General features: G+C 35.5%; 5 protein-coding genes across 5 annotated transcripts in view; 2 read left to right on the forward strand and 3 right to left on the reverse strand.

Moving 5' to 3' along the window:
• Positions 1-543: 543 nt before the first annotated feature.
• Positions 544-13079, forward strand: LOAG_17169 (hypothetical protein; the record flags this gene model as incomplete). The annotated part of the gene is made up of 29 exons (XM_020449829.1): positions 544-702; positions 1749-1888; positions 2095-2227; positions 2421-2534; positions 2672-2812; positions 3034-3252; positions 3379-3532; positions 3806-3914; positions 4223-4322; positions 4556-4717; positions 5114-5332; positions 5585-5795; positions 6009-6130; positions 6660-6832; positions 7126-7267; positions 7384-7572; positions 7935-8072; positions 8493-8606; positions 8898-9019; positions 9138-9225; positions 9380-9501; positions 9688-9727; positions 10036-10103; positions 10445-10532; positions 10821-11015; positions 11569-11685; positions 11939-12051; positions 12187-12256; positions 12591-13079. 29 exons carry the CDS (start codon positions 544-546, stop codon positions 12732-12734), a joined length of 3906 nt encoding a protein of 1301 aa, XP_020306600.1. The 3' UTR covers positions 12735-13079.
• Positions 13080-13323: 244 nt separating this feature from the next.
• On the reverse strand, positions 13324-15266 carry LOAG_01813 (ATP-binding domain-containing protein 4). The gene is made up of 4 exons (XM_003137351.2): positions 14962-15266; positions 14631-14787; positions 13882-14093; positions 13324-13741 (listed from the first exon to the last, which is right to left on the reverse strand). Exons 1-4 carry the CDS (start codon positions 15130-15132, stop codon positions 13535-13537), a joined length of 747 nt encoding a protein of 248 aa, XP_003137399.1. The 5' UTR covers positions 15133-15266; the 3' UTR covers positions 13324-13534.
• Positions 15267-15861: 595 nt separating this feature from the next.
• On the forward strand, positions 15862-18405 carry LOAG_01814 (translation initiation factor eIF-6). The gene is made up of 6 exons (XM_003137352.2): positions 15862-15992; positions 16270-16422; positions 16475-16595; positions 16948-17007; positions 17159-17280; positions 17916-18405. The coding sequence occupies exons 1-6, from the start codon at positions 15886-15888 to the stop codon at positions 18088-18090; spliced, it is 738 nt and encodes a 245-aa protein (XP_003137400.1). The 5' UTR covers positions 15862-15885; the 3' UTR covers positions 18091-18405.
• A 2927-nt stretch (positions 18406-21332) lies between these two features.
• Positions 21333-21563, reverse strand: LOAG_17170 (hypothetical protein; the record flags this gene model as incomplete). The annotated part of the gene is made up of 1 exon (XM_020449830.1): positions 21333-21563. One exon carries the CDS (start codon positions 21561-21563, stop codon positions 21333-21335), a length of 231 nt encoding a protein of 76 aa, XP_020306601.1.
• A 283-nt stretch (positions 21564-21846) lies between these two features.
• The window catches only part of LOAG_01728 (hypothetical protein), a gene marked incomplete at both ends in the record, with an annotated part of 1526 nt that continues 1337 nt past the window's right edge, over positions 21847-22035 (reverse strand). The window contains one exon of the mRNA XM_020445823.1: positions 21847-21987. Within this exon, the coding sequence (XP_020303758.1) occupies positions 21847-21987 (141 nt within the window). The remainder of the gene's footprint in view (positions 21988-22035) is intronic.

Below are 22035 nucleotides of genomic sequence, written 5' to 3' on the forward strand. Positions count from 1 at the left end.
CATTTAAACAGTGTTTTGTTTGGCAGTATAAGAAAACAGAAAAATAACCAGAGATACTAGTAATTAATCAATCTTTTTCTCCATATCTGAACCACAGCATTCGCATTTTACATCCACGCTGTCATCATGGTGTGCCACATTGCTTTGATATACAACTTGCCACAGCGAAATAAATTAGCCTAACAACCTATCAATCCTTAACATGACCGAAATTGAACCACATTTCAAATTTGAGTCCTCGTTCGAGAACTCAGAAACCAGGCCTGTGACTTAAGATTCCTCACGCCCCATCCACGCTACAACCTATCATGGTGTGCAGGAAAGGAGGTTCCCTCTCTCCACATAATTCGAGCGTACGTCGTTCGACTTGGCGGTTAATTGGTTTTCTAAATGAGAGGGTTGGAGCTCCTTAGCATGACGGGCGTTCGCCAGGAGTTAAGAAGGAATGGCCACCCATGAGAGATGGTCAGCTTGTTTTTCTTACTGCTATACTTTAAATGGTTGAGTTTAAGGAGGTGTGACCAAATTTTGTGTTAGTCAGAGATGCCTTCAAAAACAAAGTGGGAAAAGAATCATTCATCGAGTGAAAATATCGGAATAGTAGGAAAGTACCAGCTGTGGATGTTGAAGGCTGAAGTTGGTGAGGCCATTGCCGGTTTCCCTCATTCCGATGAACTGATTCACCAGGAGGATCTTTTCCAGGTTTGTCTCAAATTTTTTGCTCTCATTGTTTCACTCCTTACCTCTCCGGATTAAATGCCTGTGTGTCCGAGAAGTAATTGCGTGCCGTATTTCATTAGCATATGTAAACAGAAGTTATTGGAAAACGTGAGCGAGAGAACAGTTAAAACTGTGATTGGTCACAGTGCTCAAACGAATGGACGGAAATAAAAATTATGTGTCCTACTTGTTGCAAATCTTAAATTTTAATCTTGTTATAAATCTTTTTATGATTAGAGAGACCAAGTAGTACGCTGAAAGCGGTCAAATATTCCACATTAAAAAGGAATGACTTCCGTACTTCCTCTCTTCCCTTCTCCCTCCTAAGAAAGGGAAGGGCATAGCAAAATTACACACTGCTGCCGATCACTCAGTGGCACAATTACAGAAATAACTAACCATATGAAAGCAGGTTATGGGATTTTTTCCTTCATTTAAAATTGAATTCCCAAGTAATTTTCAGAAACGGAGTAGAAGAAATAGGAAGTTTTGCCAGTAACTGTATTTCATGAGTATTGTAAGTTGGAGCTGTGAAACGATCAAACTATCTGGGAGATACCATCACTGCACGTTAACGGGGATTAATTTTAGCCGATGGAGATTAAACGGTCCGAACCACCAACCGTATAACTAATGTTGAATTAAAAGAGACGATGTGATAAACTTCTTTAAAGAGGGAGATCTATTTACGCTTTCACTTGACATTCTCGTTGCCAATAAGTATTAGTTTAGTGATTTTCATCCGTGTACAAGATCACAACTGTTTCGAACTGATTTCAGTATTTTATCGACTCAATTATTTTTTGGAATAAAAACGGTCATAAACCTGAAAATCTAGTGATTATTTATATTATTTATATTATGAAAAGAATTACTTTTTCATCCGAACAATCCTCTGTTTTGTAAGTTACACTATTTTTACAATAATCTTTGGCAGCTTAAGATTTTCCCACTATAATGAGGCCTTTTTAATATCTTCTGTACCTTCCTGAAATACTTTACAACTCATAAATTTAATATCTTTGAAGATGATGAAGGAGAAATCGTTGAATCCGAAATGGATTACAGGCAAAGATTGTCTAGAACGAAAGTTCGAGTGTGACGATTTCTATGTGCTGCCTGCCTTCAGGGGCAAAATATTTAGTCGTTTGATTTCTTTAAAGTGCAGGTATTTCCCTATGAATCAATCGAATTTCTCGAAAGAATTTATAAATTTTGCATTCGGAAATAAGCTGAAAACTTTAGTCACGATTCCTTGAATTCTGTGAAACGCTTGAAATGGCCAAGAAAAATCCAGCAGTTATCTCATGTGATTTGTTTAAATCATATGTATGTTAATCTAAATTCATCATATATGATAGATAAACAAATCAGGGTATACGGAGCGTTAGCGCTCATAACATGTCTGAAAAGAAAAGAACGTCTTCCGAAACGACATTCGCCTGTCTGGTCCACAACTCTACAAAACTCTATTGTGTGCTTCAGTGGGATCGAAATGAAAACACGGGTTACTTTCTGTTTCTGTAACTGTTATCTTTACCAAATTTTAACTTTCATTTTTTTGTCCATTAATTCACTCCTAGATTATCAACTCAAAAAAAAGAATTGGATAGTGGCTCAAACTAAATGCCAGGATAAGTATCTCAAATATTAATCTCTAAAATCTGATTTTTCCGAACTCAGTTTGTCTATTGTTTTAGAAACAACAAATTTCGCTTGTAAAGATGATGGGTGGAACGATTTCTAAAGCTTTCACGAAAAAAGTCACTCATTTAGTTGCTGATTCTCAGGATACAAAATCCAAAAAATTTGTTGTTAGTTCATCGTATTTTTCAGATTTCAATATATTTTAGGATTTTAGTGTATTTTAGACAAACTAATTGTAAATATACATTATTTTAATGATCTGAACCTGAAGACTTCGTAATATATTAATCAAAATATTTTCTAGACTGCTATAGATTATGCAGTTCCAGTGCTGTCGGTCAGCTGGATATTTGCTGCATGGAAAAGTGCAAAAGCATTTAGTGAAAGAAAATACACCGATGAACAATTTATCAGCGAACACAAGCTCCAAATTTTTGCTAAATGTGTAGGTCTTGAGATCTAAATGCAATAATCTTATTAGTAATAGCTACCAGTATCAGCATACTGAGAATGCAATTAAATTCTTAGATTAATCAAAAACAAGATCAAACTAAGAGAGCACACATGCTCATATTAGTTTGATGTTGTTCTTGATTAATTCATGTAGCAAAGATACTTCATCTGAATACGAGGAAAATTGGTCATATTTGACATTATTAACTTCAGGTTATAAGCTGCTCAGGTATAGCTCCTCAAGATCGCTCAACACTTTCGCACCTTATTGAAGCAAATGGTGGTGTATATATGGGAAATATGAAAAAAAATCACTGTACTCATTTGGTGACTGATTTAAATTCGGGTGAGAAATATAAAATTGCTCGAAAATGGGGCTGGAATCAAATCAGGATCGTTCGTTTGCGATGGGTTACAAAAAGTGTGGAGAAGGTTTGTTTGTGAAAAAATTGGAAGACACAGATTTTTTTTTCCTCTCCAAATCTTTTATTGGAATTTGTGAAGGTTATTACCGATATTGGCAGCTACTGCTCCCATTATTTTCTAGCATAAATTTAGGGATATCGTCTTCCTGAAAGGCTTTATGAAACCAGGATCAATTCTGCAGTTGAATGTAGTACTCCACGAGCTTCACAACTTACGCAGTTTCAACCACTTACAAATCTAGAAATTAGTGTCATTCGTCGCTCAGCTGATCAGCAGCAGACAACGGGTGGACGCTTGATTTTTTTTCAAATTTTCAAGCTTCTCTTAGTGAGAAAGAGTAGCATTATGAAATAGGAACTGTAGAAAATTCCACTTTAACTTGAACATTGTTACTAGCAATGTAAAACTTAGTCATTACGTGGAGAGAGGGAGTTTCTGGTTTTAGTTTTATCCTTTTATAAGCAAACAGTTCTTGAAAGTAATTTGAGACATTATAACCTCATTCATTTATTAGGACAAAAAACAAAAAGTTTTACAACATTCATGGGATTGGTTGTAGATGCATTGGAGGATAATGGATTAATGTCAAGTGATATTCCTCAGATGCATTTAACGGAAAATGAAAGCACCGCAACAGAAATCATTAAATCATCCACCACCACCGAAAGGTTTTTTCCCATTATTTGTATTTTTCTTAGTATGCAATTTTCTCTTTGTAGAAAGATGAAGATTAAATAAAAGTAATTATTCGTAAAATTTTAAATCGTTTGAAATAAAGACCATCTTCAGATAATTACTAAAGAATTATGCGAAGCGATATCTATCGTGAAATCTTTTTCAGAAAGTCTAAACTTAATCGTACTTGTCTTATATTGACGGGCGCGCTACACTGGGCCGTAAAGTCTTTATGATCCGAATAATTTATGCATTGTCTCAAGTTCATTTGCTTATTCCAAGTTTACCACAATCTTTGCAGTAATTGGTTAAAAGTGAAGCCGTCACAGCGGATGACGTTGGAAGTGGATCCTATTGTGCTTTTCGATTTAGATGCTCTTCGCTTTAATGATTTCATGAGTGTAGGTCTATTCCTGCACTTTTTTTTTTCTAGGAAAGACATAATTTCGAAATTCCCCATATATATAAAATATCAATTTTTATGCTAGACTGTTGAGGGATTTTGGCTGGACTTCTGCGAAATATTTTCAATAATTTTAAATACATAAGTCAATTTTTTTATGAACTTTACAAAAGATATGATTATTGTTTCTTTATTTTTTGAGTGGTGCAGTCTACTTTGTTTCCATTTAAGAATTGTATCATCTATTTGTGTGGAATAGAGGATGAAAATTTTAAAAAATACAAATGGCTTACCAATAAAGTTGGATCGGGTCGACGTGACAGGCTTATATATACTGATACAACTCATGTGGTGGTTGGTCCACAAAGATTGGACTGGAAGTTGATTAAGCAGGTCTTCTTTAACTTTCAAGCGCTAAGAAATGCAGTTTATTTAGGTATTAGCAGTGCGCATATTGTCGTAATTTTCGATTTGACAAAAATTAAATCTGTCATTCTGAAAGTTCCGCTAGAGCTATGGTAATCATTACATAATATGTATTTAGTAAAACTGGGTGATTCGAAAAATCCATTTAACTGGCGAGAATGGGGAATGACTTACAGCTAGTAGTTGTGACTGTGACCTTTCCCACGAAAGCCACTAACAACATATCTTTTGTTATTTTAACAATAAATATTTTACTATTTAGTCGTGCATAGTAAAAATTTGAGTGGTAGAAATATATTTCATTCATAAATATGTATTTTATTTATAAAAAAAATGAAATGTTCATAAAATTTTTGTTTGTAGCTCAAGGAAAAAGCACGCACTAATGTGAAAGTGGTTACATGTGAATGGTTGTTGGATTGTGCTAAGACACAAACAGTTTTGGACGAATCGAACTATTTGATTTTCAAGCAAGAAAAAAGCGATTTTGAGCTTTCGCAACGTAAATTAAGTGTAACAGCAATGAAGGGATTTAATTGCAATGATGAACCGAGAACGAAAACTGCACTGAAAATTACTGAAGTAGATTTGTTTTTTGATCTTATTTAGGAATTTAAGATCATTAATTCATAACACTAAAATCAAAATAAATGTCTTTAGAGAAATGAATTTCTTCCTCTTTATGGATTTTTTCCTAGTCGACATCAGTCCCACCTAACTTTGAAGCACCCCGAAACGTAAATTCATTCTGGTGTGTGGTCATTCAATGAGAACTAGTCTTTTTCTTTGAGTCCAACTTACTTTTATTTCTTGGGGCTGTTATCATTATTTCAGATAGGAGTTAAACTGCTAGGTAAAGCAGTTGGAATGTTAACTAATGCTGAGCTGGATTCTGCAGAAGAAATTATTTGGGAAAAGCCAGTAAGAAATAACGATGAAAGTGACAACAGTGATCGTCATTTATTCACTGGGTTGTCGTTTCGCATCGTTGTTAAGAAAGAAGAAGTTCGGAATAAATTGTTTTCTGATATCGAAAGTCGCGGAGGTAATTTTTTTTAATAGAATGTGTGCAGTCTGCGCAAAGCAATTAATAAGGCTATCCTAATCAACTAGGATTTTAAACTCATTTTCGTTGCCGTAAATAACTATACACTATTGAATAAAGAGAATAAATGTAGCAATCTTGATGAAGACAATCACCCAAAGAGTTTTGTTTTTTAATAAGACTTAAAAAGTTATCGTAACTGATGACTTTTAGGTAAGGTGGAACAAAAAGCAAAAATTTGGGTTGATTATATGGTATGTGAAGTACTGGATTTTCTGCTTAATGACAGTGCAACAAATTTCAATTGCGGTAGTGTTGTTTCGTCGTTTTGGCTAGTATGTCGTTTTCGCATTTTGATCAAAAACATAGGAAGTTCTTGTTTCTCATTGTTTTAATTCTCCATTTGCAACATACTTCTGTGCTGAATTTCTTGTTTCTAGGGTTAGGTTTTGACATGTACTAGGATTAAGTCTGAGAAGATGAATATAACTTGTGTTTATTTTAGAAATTAAGTTGACATAAAAATAAAAATTTGGCTTGTATTTAGGGATGTTCGCAGTTTACAAATTTTGAATGTTTATGTATAGGCACATCCTAACTTATATTTTCTTTTGTTATTGATTTTTCTTAGGGTGTGATGCATGCGTATGGTCGCAGATATAAGTTTGGATGCAATCAATAGAAAAGTTGAAACGAAAAGTCTCTAAACTTAGTTTATATTTTGAAATAATAAGATTTTTCTGTTATTTGCGAAAAAAGTGGCTGTTTTTTAGGCCGTGCTTACTGCAAGAGTAATTATGATGTCGATAATATTTCTCATCAGTTTCAGTATGTTTGGCTTCACTCGTTAATTTTGAATTCTAGCAAGAATGTATTGAGAAAGGTTCAGTAATAAATGCCGAAAGGCATCCACTTTATCGACCTATCGAGGCGTTCGAGACTTCTCAGATTTTTGATGGTCACGTTGTTGGTTTGAGTACGTTGCCGGAAGCTGAGAAAGATATTTTCACTGATATTCTATATAAGTTTGGAGCGGAGTAGGTTTCTTTTTCAGTTCGAAACTTTTTATATTGTGTAAGAACCTCAAAAATTAAAGTTGACCCCAACTTGAGTAGCTTATTACTAAGAAAAGTTTCATCATTCAGTACAGTGCATCTTTCAGAATGATTTTATTGCATTCTGAATATGATCATGCTTTAATTTTCTCGAACTCATGTCACTGTTTCATCCAGCCCGTTACTGTGTGACTTGTTCCTTCCTTCACGTTCTCTATAAATGGCAAACATCGAATTTATGATTTGAAATCATTTTTTATTTGAAGTGTTTTCAGCGTAAAAATTCACTTGGGGAAGTTTAACCAGTTAAATATTTGTACAGAAATAATAACCGGTGCTGCGGATTGCATCGACTCTGCACGTCGTTGGCAAATACCTGTCCTGGATCCATCCTGGATCATCGAATCTATCATTCAAGTAATGAATCAGATTTTTGTGACGGTGCCATAAGTGAAAGATTTCAAAATTTTGTTTTTCCTCTACTCAAACGTTCAGTTATGCAGTTGTCCAGCACTGCAGTTTTTTTATTGTAGAATCAACTGCAACCAATACACCCACATTTATTCGACGACCAACCATTCAAGAATTACACGCGGAATGATCGATTATGGATGCATGCTATACAACGGAAACCAAGCAGTGATATATCAAATATGCTGGACGGAATGAGTAACAATAATGAGTTACCCATTCGAAAAACTTTAAACAAAAACGAAAAGAAGGCAAGTCCACAGTGTTGTGGGATGAATATATTGCAACAGAATTTAATCCAAGATAGGGAAAATACGGGAAAAGTTGAGGATCGAATGCTAAAAATATTGAATCAGAATGTGCTTAGTGAAGGAAATGCTGGTGACATGTCTTTGTATTATTTGAACAACATTACCCCGTCTTCAAGAATGCTCACTGAAATGTGGATTTTTAAATACATTGTGACTAAATTTTGCAGAATAGGAAAATTTTTTTCTTCGAAATGGAAACTTAACAAATGGAGTCAGCAGAAGCTATTCCAACGAAATTATAAGGAACTGTCACTGTGATATACTTGATTTTTGGTGAAAAATGGAACAATATTTCTTTCTAGAAGTATGCAGGAAAAAATTCGCAAGAACAGACAAGTAACAATTTGGCAGCAGTTTCAAACCTTGCCGAATCGTCAGCTTATGTCGGTGGAATAAATACGCAAAGCACAATGGGTATTTCATCAAATGGGGAAACTTGGGTAGGCCCCTCAATACGCAGAATCTTGTTGCTGTTTTATTTGATCTTAATATAATTAACGTATTGTCTTTTGTTTGGTCTAGGTTGATATAAGCGAACAAATTAGAAGTGCAGAGATAATTCGGCATGCAGCAACGAAAGAATGAATAACGTGAAAAATCTGTGATTTTTCGTCACATAATGGCGTGTAGTCTATTCTTATAACATTCTTCCTCAATGTATTCATGCTTAGAATTTCAGCTTGAAATTAACTTACAATTTCATTTTCGAATAGGAAAATAATTAGACAATTGTAAGCAGCTATAATATGTTATGATTGTTTACAATTGTTCATTTATAATGTTTCCAGACGTAAGCAGTTTGTCCGAGATACATTGTTGTCTTTTTATGTTTTCAAACTACAAATCTTTGATAACTGCAGAATGATACAGCAGTAGGCCGTGCGCTTTGTGAAGCAGTGGTTAAAACGGCTCAGGCAAGCAGCGCTCCGGGGATATCATCGATTAGGCGAGCCAATGATTATTATCAGATGCAGGTAGATTATGCGGATTGCTCTACAAATCTAATAGCTGAGTATAATAAGCGAACATTTCAAAGGGTACTTTATCTTGATAGGAGTGAAGGTTTCTGTAATTTTTTGCGGAGCTGGTCTAGATTGAGGTAGATGGGGGGTCGAGATCATTAAAATTGGTATGTATATATTTTACGATTTTATTTGAATAATAGCACGACCATCTTTCAGAAAGCCTGAGTCTTCTAAGAAATTTCAAATTCAAATAAATTCACAATTTTTTCTAAAAAGTTTAGTGATCTTATGATTTTGTAGACCAGACAAAATAAGAGAGATGCTGAGTCAGCCTCACCGACCGAACCTATGGACGGTTCTAAGAAGCCCAGAACAACAGTTTTTGAAAATTATGAATCGATTATCTCGAAAGACGAGAAGAAGTTTGTTGACATCTTTATTTGATATGACTTTTCAAATCAAATTTTATGCTCATTTCAAGTGATTTGATATCTAAATTTTAAATCCTTGAAATAGTTTAGATTGAACAGTTATTTTAAGGCGAAAAATAGCTGAAAAGTTGGCTAAACTTGCTGTGCAAAGGGAACAATATATGCGATCTATAGAGGCTGGAAAGAAAAAACAGTGTGTATGTTGATTTTATTTTTTCTGAAAAATGAAATTAAGAGTAGTAACTTCAGAGTCTTTCCAGTTTATTGATAAGTTTGTATCTTTTTTGAATCTTACTCTATGTGTAATGGATTAAATCTCGATTTTGAAATACCGCTGAACATCTTTTCTAGGAGCAAGAGAGGAAAACAGTGGTACAGGTTCATGTGGAATCATCAGAACGAAGTTCTAAAAAAAGATGCGTTGAACCACCTGAGCCCGAGCATTATGGGTGGAAAGAAAGCAGCCCACGTCCGTACGCGTATTAGTGCTCCTTGATTTTTTCTTTTCCATATTTTATGTGTCAGACAACTTTGCAGTGTTTCGAGAAATGTATCGAGGATTTATGAAATGATGTTTAATATTTAAAATCATGTCTCTCACACGGTATTGGATATTGTTGATTTGTTTGTGATCTCCACAATTATAATATACTTTTTAGCATTGCTACACAGATACTCAACCCTTTCGATACCGATCTGGTAAGTTTTTCGAAACCAAAAATAATTTTTTAGATTTTAGGGTGTCATTCTTTATTCAGATTTTTATTTTTGTCAAGCTTACTATTTCTGATCGGAACTTTTTTGAGTCTTTTTTTCTGGTAACACTTTGCACATTCCTTTGTTATAATTTTATTACCACTTAAAAAGTTAGGTGATAACTTAACAATCTCATGTCAGAAAATAGTGGAAAAGTTGAGAGTAGTAAAAACAATAAAGTGAGCTAAATTCCTCGCTAAATTTTCTCCGATTCTTTCTTGCAAAACAGGAAAATTTGTTTTTATTCGCAGGAAGAGAACGATGAGAAAATATCTATATCCACTGAATTGGAAGAACAAAATCAAGGAAACAAAATAAGGTGGCTTGATTGATCATGAATCATGTTTATTTTTTATTTCACTTTCACATCAATTGCTACGGAGATTTTGATCGATCAGTATTTATTTGAAAAAAAAGTAAGAAATATAATAAAGCCGTGGTAACATTGGGCATGCTCACAATTCATACTAGGATTAAAAAGGATTACTTCTGGCCAAATTTTTATTTTCATAGAGCAGTGTTTTCTTTCTTTTTTCTTTTTTTTTTGTTGTGCAAAGAACCAGCCTAGCGTTCAGCTTATAATGGTTTTTGAAAAACAAAAACGGTATCTTCCATTAAATTTTGGTTTGGCTCTTTTTGGAATATGTATTTGTATTTAAGCTTTGCGGAAGAATATGAAAACGCTATTGTAGTGAAAACACCTGTCATAACCAACAGAACAATATGTTTTACTTCAACCGCTCGACATGTGAGTTTCATTGAATAATCTATTCATTTATTGTGTTTCTTGTAATAGTGTTTAGTGTTACCAACGTAAGATCTTTTGACGCATTTGTCAGACAGTTAAAACACCTGATGGAAGTTTGAGCCTGCTTAGAGCGAAACTTCTACTAAATATTAGTTGCAAAAAGTCCACTTAGCTGTATAAGCCTTGGTGTTCACTTAGGAGATTTCAGTTGTAATTTGAGCAAGGGTTTATATTCATTTTCATTTTAATTGTTCTGGGAAAATCAAATCCATCGTTTGTCGTTTACAGGATAGAAATGCCTTGGTGGCTATGGTTTTGGATTTAGGTGGCGAAGTATGCAATGAATTCGACGAAAAGGTAACCCATCTAGTTTGTGGTCGTATAGTACGCAACGAAAAATTGCTTTGTTCAATTGCCAGAGGACTCATAATTGTCGATGAAGACTATATCATCGATTCGCATGCACATTCAAAGTGGCTTGAGGTTAGTATTGATCAAATTAGCTGTTCTTTCAGCATAATCAGTGGTATCGATTCTATTCGATAAGGAGTAACATCGATTAGATTGCTGTGCCTTATTAAAAGTTCCAGCACAGAAGCCATATATTTCCCCTAATGTTTCTCATCTTTTGCTTCTAGAACCACTATTCTTTTTGTTTCCCATTGCAATAATTTTGTATTCATTCACTGATATCTTCCTTTCATTGAAAATGTTACTTTTATTGTTGGATTAATTCATCTTTCGGTGTGGCGCTATTAGGATCATTTGGTGATGCCGTTCACTGAAAGCTTTTATTGTGATAAATCCAAACTGGTATATAGCTTACTTAGGTTGGAAGACTTGCAAAGTTATTTGAGCTTGAAAGTTGGTGAAATATTTAAATCTTGTTCATTTATAACAAAATTTCAATTAATGGAGCCCATGAGGAAAAACTCCAACATCATGAAGTGCCGACTGATTATGAACTTGAAGGTGTTTCGAGGAATCCACAAAGCAAGCAGAAATTACTCCGAATTTTGCATGCACGTTTTTCTAGGTCGGTAATTACGAGTGGGGAAGTACTCATTCAGTGATTAAGCACGGTCTGCTCTCATCACAACGTTTTCTTTCTTTTGCGTTGGCGTGCCCCCGATGGCGACGGAAGATCGAAAAGGTTTCTGAAATTTGCTTCACAAATGTTGAAATCATCAGAATTGTCCAACCACTCAATATGGACAATATTATATTGCTAAAATAGCTATGCGCTTGACAGGAATGTGCTGGAACGCTACTAAGGAGGCGCTTCTCTTTTCTATTGCTACTCTCAATTATTTTCATATTTTACTAGAACAGAAATCATGTGACCCTTCAAGGTAATAAAAAAACGGATTATTAAAATGAGTTGATGTGATCTCACTTAGTTGCAGAATTCAACTGAAAGAGCCTTCCATAATTGGAAAGCATTACTTTACTGCGGTCGTCGTCGATTTGCCGATCTTAGACGTATCATTCGTTTCGGTGGTGGAGAAGCTTATCTAAGGCACGAGTTTACTTTGATTCCTTCTTGTTTTGGTTCTAAGAGTACTTTTCAGATGATTTAGATTCGAACTCTCTAAAGACTGAACTCTCCTAGAAGCTAGACAATTTATTGGAAAATACCATGCCTAAAATTTAGGGATGATATCTGCTCACTGAAAGGATTCACCGTTGCGCTTATTGAAAAGTCGAAGTTTTGGAATTCTCAGGTCAGCGTGGATTCATTTTAAATTTAACCATAGAATATCACGGAACAGGGATAGGAAAAAATTTTCAAAATTCGAGGGATCAGTTCGCAAAAAATTAGCTTCACAAATATTGAGTACCTTAAATGAACTCATGTCCCCTCGAAGAATTTCAAAATGACTTATTTAATTCACTATCAGCATTTAAGGTATGCTATAAGGAGTGCTCCCTCTATTTTTCTTGGCAAAAACAAGACATTTTCGAACACAGTGGTGTAAGATATAACATTCTAAAGTTGAAATAACTGGCTCAAGTTTCTGTCAATTTAAAAGAAATGGTAAGCATGACTCTCTTCAGGAAGTGGTCGAACTCATCAAGAACGATATACAGTGTTTCGACATAGACTACCTCGCTACATATTTAACAATAGAAGACGAATCAGAAATTAGAAAGCATTTCCATAAAGATTATATGATCGAATTAAACCGTTCATCACGATGAAGACACTCGTTGTAATTGGCTTAAATATCCTCAGCATTAAAGAAATATCCTCTGCATTTATATACATCTCGCTTCAAATCATCATGCCGAGATCTCCTGATTAATATGATGCTTAGGTTTCCTTCCAAATGCTCAACACATTCAATATTGCTAATTCTGTCTTTTACTACTTGATATCATGGTGTATTTAGTAGAAAGCTGTTAACAAATCTTGATGCGATGGTGTGTCTATTATTCTATTATTCCTTCCACTTTGGCTGCAATTTTTCTCAAAAAAAAAATCTCACTGCTGATCAGGCAAATGCTCTCCGGCAATGGAAAAATATGTTCAACAGTATAATCAGCGATTTGTATACTGCTGGTGGTACAACGCTACTCGACATTCCATTTTTAGCATCTGGCTAATGTAATTCCTTCAGGCTCTGAGGCGTGGAACAAATTAAATGTTTCTTTGTATATGTGTGCATATATATCATAAGGATAGCTCACAAATGCTGCAACCGACTAAATGTTCGAAACATAAATACAGCGTGCTTTTACATTTTATGTGTTTCTACAATATATATATATAAGGTTTAAAATGGCCGCATAGGGAATGCAACAGTGCCATTCTGAACTTTGAGGATGTGACTTGGGACTTCTTATCCAGATAATCATGCCCACCTGAGCAAAATTCATTCACTTTAAAAGTGAACAGAATTGATGGAACGAGTACTGACGCCTTGAGTCTAATTTATAGCAACTTAATTCTGTGGTCTTTTCTCCAAGGAGTAATTAGGGCGACATCAATCAGTTTAAAGTCATTTATTTTCAAGATGTAATTTAGAAAGAGAAAGATAGGCCACTTCTGCACAATTATTCACAGAATGCTCCACAATTTTTGCTTCGTCTACAATAATCCGTTTCTTAAAAAATGGACAGTTCACAACGAACGTTTCGTATTCACCTCCCTCACCACATATATGAACACCGTATCGGTTACTGAGGTCCAACAGAAGGTCTTTCATCTGAAAAGTACAAATACGATGCAACGTTACCGATTCAGTGCATATGAATGCAGAATGCATGAACCAAGTTCACGCAACATCATGTATCACATTGGATCTATTGTTGCAACAAAGCCTTAGATGTCCCTAAAGAGATATACCTCGATTAAGGGTTGTCCAAGATGTTTTACTGAGAGACCTAATGCAGCCACTTTAACAACAATTGCTTCAATTCCGGACGAAATGATTTCATTGAACAGCACAGCTTGATCAGCATTCCACAAGTAAGTTAATGATTCCAAATTCAATCGCCGGCATACATTTTGAATGCGATTTTTCTGGTAGCTACTCAGAATAGCGCCGCTAGAAACAGCTGTAAAACTATAGAAGTCCCTTACTTACAAACTTATAGATAAAAATTAACTACAAACCAGACGTGACGACACAAATTTTAAGTTAAAACCATAATCTGCTAGATATAACGAACGGAAAACACTCCTGAGGCTGGAAGCCAATAGCATGCAGGATCTGAAACTAAACTTGCATTCCGCAAAAAATACCAGCAAGAAATACAGTAATACAATATATCATTTGAATACCAGATTGAGCATATGAAGAGGTAAATACAATTATGATGCATATGACGATAATTTTTTAAGACAAATCTTCTAAAGGGAAAGATTAGGTACGTTTTTGGGAAATTCTACAAGGTTACTAAGCCAGTAACGGTGAACTGAATCTATGACCATATCACTGAATACACAGACAGAGAAACAGATAAACACATACACACAATTTCATATATACATAATTTTGTAAAAGAAACATTGTAGAACGCGACCAGCTCAACAGATTCTCAAAAAGTGCGACCGGCGGTCTTTCCCTTTAAAAAGGCCACTATGAAATTTACCTTCAATATCAGGATGTTTCTGCTTGACGAACACAAGCAACTCATATAGATCTTCTACTTCATCGTCATCTGTCACTTCATAAAACGCTCCCGTTTTTATCGGTCTTCCTCGTATTTCTCGTCGATAAAGGGGGAAGCCACAAGCTTCACTGTATACCTGAAGTAGGTACCGTGCAACTAAAGTAAAAAGCACGGCATTCAACTCTCGTAATTAGAGAACACTGAGAAAAATAAAAAATTAATGTGATCACCGAAACTCACTTGCTTACTCTATCCACCTAAATGATTTACGATATTAACTGTAACTAAAAAAATACAGATAAAAGGTTACCTGAAGTCCTGTATGGGCGACACACTGATACATATAACTATCCATCTCCTCCTTGTCACCATCTGGTGGATGCAGATTAGCAAGGCATACGACATCGTGTCCATCCTCCATGCACATCATCAAGTTGTAGCAACTGTCCTTCCCCCCTGACACCAACCCAACCACCCTCATCCCCTGACAGACCAACGCAATATCCACCCAAATTACGTTTCCCTCTAAACCTATTTGCAACGGCGGCCGCTTGACAGCTCGTAAAAAACGGTTTCTGTGCCATAAGCGGAGATTTTGAGTTCTCCCGAGTTGTCAGAAGTAGGCACGAGAATAAGCTTGATGTTTGGTTTACAATATGATGCTGATTGTGTGATTCAGCGCGATATGTGCTCCGAAGTCTTTTGTTCTATCTTAGCTCAAGCTCTTAGTTTAATCGATAGCTGTAGATTATTTGTCACAACTTATTTTATTTGAAATACGTACAGTCTAATTTCACTTAAATAATTTAGTTGACATTGCATCTCTTTGTTATATAAAGTATTTAGCTGATGGGTGAAATGGAACGGTTAGCATCGATTTCCTTCTCTTTCAGGGAACTCGTATTGAGCTATGTTTAGCGTACCATAGCTATTTCTCTGAATATCCATAAGTTCGATGTACCGAGAGATACAGGCAAGGGTACTGTAATGATTTGGAATCATTCCATATGATGCCATCAGGAGAGTGATTGTTTACTACGATTGCTTTTAAGCTATGGTTTTAAGTTCCTGAAAATCACATGGATTCGCTTCGGATATGTTGTGGTTTCCGTGTCTAACATTTCTTGTTCTTATCATTTATGTCATTCCTGTTCACTATATGCAGTTATGTGGATTCTCAACATCTTGCAGATTTCATTTTTATGTTTTTTCTCAGAATTTATTGGTTCGAATTATGGCTATTCGTTGTCAGTTCGAAGCAAGTAATGAAGTCGGTGTTTTCTGTAAGCTAACTAACAGTTATTGTTTGGTTGGAATTGCAGCATCCGAAAACTTTTACAGGTTAGAGCAACTTTGTATTCGATTGGCCAGTACTTTTTACTTCATGTTATTGTGTTTTAGCTTTTTTTTTTGTTCCTTTTCACATCGTGAGCAATTTATATTTTTGGTGGGATTTTGTCTTTCATTGTTTTGGATTTTCTTAAGGACAACAGTATTTTAACCTATGATTTAGGATAGTGTGTTAGAGACGGCGATGATTCACATTTATTTTTAGTCATCTATCAAAACAAATCAGTTATTTAGTGGCATACGACTTTCAAGGACGGAATTCTTTCAGTATAATAGAAGGCGAACTAGCTGACGTAATACCAGTGATTCACTGCTCCATTGCTGGAACTCGAATCGTTGGACGAGTAACAGTTGGTAATCGAAAAGGACTATTGGTGCCGAACGATACTACTGATCAAGAACTGCAGCATCTCAGGAACAGGTTAGCATTTCGTTGGAAATTTATAAAATTTTATAAAAGATACTGTTTACAGTTTGCCGGATAATGTGAACGTAAGAAGAGTAGATGAAAAACTGTCTGCGCTGGGAAATGTCATTGCATGTAATGATTATGTTGCATTGGTGCATCCTGAAATCAGTAAGGAAACGGAAAAGGTACCATTTATTTTTTCAGTTGGTGTTTTGCATTCTGAAACTGTTTCTCCTATTGTTTCAAGGCTTCTTGTGTTGTACCAGATAGCATTATCAAGCTGGAGACCCTTTCTTGATCAAGAATTGTACTGTACAGTTATAGTTCAACCGCAGCCCGCATATTGCTGTTTGGGCACACAAATGTTAATATCACAAGTAGACATGTCTCTGAAAAAAGCAGAAATTAAAAGTGGAACTGGTATTTTGAAAACTGATCCCATTGCATTAATATACTTGGTACTTTCCGATGCTCTATCTTTTCTGCAGTCACTCTCGTTTTAGTTTTGCGGACTTTACAGTCTGACTACAATTTCAGGCTCTGGAGGAAGTTTTACAAGTGGAAGTTTTTAGAATGAGTTTGGGCAACCATGCTCTAGTAAGTTACTCATCAATAAATATAAAAGATTTTCAAGTTGTCATTCATGTAATCAGGATTTTCATAAGAGACTTTTACTTATGTCAACTTTTTGCTACTTGAAAATATATATAAATATGCACAAGGTCTCTATTTTATAAGTCGTTTTCAGGTTGGTTCATATGCTGTTCTTAGTTCCCAAGGAGCTCTTGTTGAAGCAAAAACTTCTCCTCAAACACAGCGTGAATTAGCTGCCTTAATTCAAGTCCCCGTTGTTGCGGGCACCGTTAACAGGTGATTACTCTTGTTGTTGATGAAACACTCTACCACGCAAGGCAATCTGGCTTCATTTGTTTCTTCCTAAGAATTAATTCTTTACCTCTATAGAATTATCATTAATTACGGCTGGTCACTTGTATCCCCATTTCGCTTAGTTTCTACTATGTTTTAAAATATTTCTCATCTTAAACAATTTTCTAGGGCTTAGTATTTCACCTGTACCAAGTGACAATAGAATTAGCTGAACTGTAAGATAGATTTTTGATTCTGCAGACTCAAGATAATCTGAGCTTTATCTGAGTTTTTCTATGCATTAATTTGAAATATTTTTGTAAAATTAGTGTTTTTCTTTGATATTTTGAAGGGATCTCGTTTGATATAACCTTACTTGTGCGTATAGTGTGGATAATTTGCCGTTTAAAAGACACCGCGTATTTTTTATAGAAATTATTTTTCCGGAAAAAATAATGGTTTAACAATCGTGATATGTAGGAGAATTTGGTTTACACACGGTTTCTTTTAGCATAAAAATCTGGAACTCAAACTATTCAGACTTTTTCAAATAATGTCAGTGGCATGTTTTCGCTACTTTGAATTGTGTGTGATAAATTTAATTGTTGGATAGATTATGTTATGATTATCTTCTGCAGAGGCTCGGATCTGGTTGCCGCTGGCTTATGTGTTAACGATTGGATTGCTTTCGCTGGTCTCGACACAACGAGTACAGAACTGTCAGTCATTGAATCCTTATTTAAACTTGGTGATCGTGAGGCATCAGCCATAACGGGTGATATGCGTAATGCCCTGATTGATAGCACCATGTAATGGAAGTTACTTCTCTGGAGAATAGATGATTTCTCCAGAAGAAATATATCTGCCAGGATTATTACGATTCATATAAATCCTTCAAATCCTTTTATCCTTGTGTAATAAGGCTATGTTTTTTTTTATTCATCTATATCTCTGACTATGTGTTTTCTTGTCAGGAAAGCTAATTTGTTGATTTCGTTTGTCAGCGATATAGGTTTATTCGGATGTAATATTGTTCTTGCACAATATAGTTAACAACAAAAAATAAAGTGTAAAGTACACAGTAAATTGGTAAGCAGTGATGAGTATACAATAAACAATATGATCAGCTAACGAATTCATTGTCGTTGGTTTCGATAATAGTTGCTTGTCGGTTTGTTGATAAGGTGTGTAATGATTGAGATATAAGAGTCCGTTCTTCGTTGAAGTGGGGATATATAATTGAGATATAAGAGTCCTTCGTTGAGGTGGGGATATACTGCAGCAAAGCATCTGTTTAGCGGAAAGGAGGAATGTTGTAGCATGTTGTCTGATGGTGGTGGATAGGCGAAGAGGTCGTTGTAGTCTGTTTGACTGTAAAAACTCACTGTGGAGGATTTTGTCCTTTACTTCTCTATATATATACTTAGGATTAAGGGAGGAGGTTAGGCAAGCTCCATCGGGATTATCATTGAGATATGATTCCCCTTGGTATGATCCATTTTGCAGCCATGAATAGGTACTCGAATGTCTCCGTGATATCCTTCCATTGTTAGCTTATGTCCTTCATTGTATTAATTTTGCCTAATGATTTCATCATTATTTAGTAATATCATAGAAGTTTCATTTCAACGTAACTTTAATTTCGATATCCGACTTCTGACTCGAGGAGACCAATGTCTGCAGAGAGGGTGGTTTCTTTGTTTTACTTGCGCCTCGTGTTCTCAGTGCAATTGGTTCTTCGGCGTTCATAGAATCATTTTTGGCCTCTTTTTCTGTCAGTTTCGATGTTGATCTCGAGAGGATATAACGTGTTTGTCGGCTTTGTGAGGAGTTTTTACACGGCATTTCCATTGCTATAATATTTGTGATTCCATCCTTCATTAAGTTCCTTTATTTTTGCTAATTTCCAAAGACTTCGAGGAGTTTCAGGTTCGTCCAACAATACGATCTCTCCTACTCACAGTGAGCGGTTCTCCATGGCTTTCACGTACCCCCTCTAGGTTCGTTCCCTGAGCTTGTCAAGTACCCTTTTCTATAATTCCCAAAATGTGTCGAGTATCTTGAGTGTAATCATCCAATGTTTAATGAGTCGTTCCCTCGTTTTCAACGTTCTTGGTACGTTTCATCCCGTTGTCGGTAGAACTAAAGAAGCATTGGGTGTATGAAATCGACCGGACGTGTTACCTTACTGTCGTCAAAATTGGTATACGTTAATGGTTGAATGTTTAAGATACCTTCTATCCTCACAGTCAAAGTTGTGAATTCCTTTTTTCATATTGACTTCCTTCTCATAGTTCTTTTTTTCATCCGACTAGTCATTCATAGATTGCTCACTCTAAGGACTCTTAAAGCTATGTTCTCCTAGATCATCTTTTCCGCCAAAAGTTCCTCTAGTTTTGCATGTTGTTCCTTTATAGTTTTAAAGACTAATTGAGATTGACTCGCTTTATCACCTATGACTCGCCGTGGATATCTCGTCGAAATATGAATCTTCTTAACACACGGAGGAAAGTTTCCGCAGATAAATTGTCTGCTATTTCCAAATATATTGCTCTTGTTGTAAAACATGTGAATAGGACAATTCATTTTTTTGATACTCCGCTCTCGGTTTTGATTGGAAGATCTAGATATTCCAAACCAACATTTACTAACTGCAAAGACTCTTGATCGATTGATTCGCATCTCCGTAGATTCGACATGATGAGGAACTTGAATAGTTCCACTGACCATCGTTTACAACCTGTGCATCTGTTGATAACGCGTTTAACTTCAGTTCGGCTCTTTGGTATCCAAAATTTGCGTCCCTATTCTCAGAGTATATGTGCCGTTCCATCGTGATATAACGCCTCATGCTATTGCCGTATTAGATGCAACTTCATTATGTAAACTTCATCATGTCTTGATAAATAAATAAGATGTTTGCTTCGCTCATCCAATTCTGAATTTCCTAGACGACTTAGTAATTTCCATAATTTATCCTCTCGTAACATAAGTTCCACTTCTTCATCTCTTCTTCGGTTATTGTCTTTGTTTGCGCTTGTTTAATTATGATACATTCAGCTAATTTATGATCTTCGGCTGTTAGTTGATGTCTTTTGTCGACAGCGGATTTAACCATGATAATTTTCCTTTTGTTCTTTTAATAAATTTAAGAACTCAAATAGTCATTTTTACCAACTTTGACCAATTGCTGAGTCGACTTGCGTCGATGATCCAAAAGCTCAATTTTCTGAGTCGTGACTTTTGCAATGATTCGTTCTTCTGTCTCGTTTTTGTATTCTTTCGTAGTCTGATATTCCCATTGAGACCATTTAATTTCGCATTCTCTCAATCATTATGTCCTTTCCACCATAATTCGTATTTCCTTAGTTTTCCAGGAAAAAGCCATTTTGTAGCAACGGTTATGCATATTTGGCATATATCGAAACAAAATTTTTGCTTTTCGTATTCTGTACGAATCTTGGCAACGATTTTAATGATTTTGTATTCAATGTAGCGCACATTTCGAATCCGACCATAGGGTTATTGGACACCGTTTAATTCGAATTGCTGCGTAACGAACTTTACTGCTCGTACGCCAATAAGTATCGTAAAAAAAAAATTTCCAATTGAGGTATACTCATTCCTTTAATTGGAGCCAGTTTAGATTCAGCGAAAATCAAGTGATGCTTCCACTTTGTTGTTAACAGCACTGCTGTTAAATATGCTACACTTGAAGCGTCGATGAAAACATAAATTTGCATTCGTGTCGCAGGTTTTGTGTTCGTGTTTTGCATTTCGTTTATTGCTACTCGTGTTATTTCGATAACATCTATTGGTCATTTTTGATGGAAGACTTCTACATTTTTTCGTCCTCTTCGTTTAGGATTTCATCGGAAGTTTTATTCTTTTCCCATAAATCTTGAAGAAATTGAGTAGTATCATTGAATCCTAAAGGATCACACTGAAAGGCCACAAATCGTAGAATGTTTGGTTTTGTAATCCCCTTGTGGTGGGTTTTTCTGAATCGTGGAGTGTGATATCGACCAATAGCCAAAGTGTTGTCGATCGGCTTCCTAAGATCCGTTGGGCTGCTTTGAATTGGGTTGTGTTGTGTTGTATTGGGTTGAGTTGAGTTGGGTCAGGCTGAGTTGCGTTGAGTTGATTTGTTGCGAGAGGGTGAGTTGAGTTGGGTCAGGCTGAGTTGCGTCTAGTTGATTTGAGTTGCGAGAAGCTGAGTTGCGTTGAGTGGAATTGAAGTGAGCTGTATTGAGTCCACACCGGATTGTAAAGTCTTTATTGAACATAATGAATTAACTGATTTACAATAGGGTTTATATGCATTAGAGAGTGGGAGTGGTTTAAAATAAAAAGTTAAAAAAGGGGTATTCATTTAGACACAAAGGAAACTGTAAAGGTCCAATTACATAATAAGCATTGTAACAAAAACAGAGGGAAGATAAGCATGCAAATTGGACATTCTTTGTCATCAAAATAAAGATGTGAATTTCCGTTAGACAAAGGTAACAAAAAAAACATATGGGAGATAATTTTAAAGGATGTAAATTGGTTTAATGATTTACACTATTGTTAACATTTATTTACAACAAGAAATTTATTTGTTTGTTTGGGGTATGGTTGGAGTCTCGCGAATCGGAATTCGCGACACTCCTGCTCCATTTTAATCATATCTTTGTATCCAAGTGATGCCGAAAATTTTCGTTGGGCCTTCTATGATTCGGTCTTGCTTGACTACCCGTTATTGAAGCTTTCGTCGTT

This window comes from Loa loa (genome assembly GCF_000183805.2).
Source record: "Loa loa unplaced genomic scaffold supercont3.46, whole genome shotgun sequence".
NCBI lineage: Eukaryota > Metazoa > Nematoda > Chromadorea > Rhabditida > Onchocercidae > Loa > Loa loa.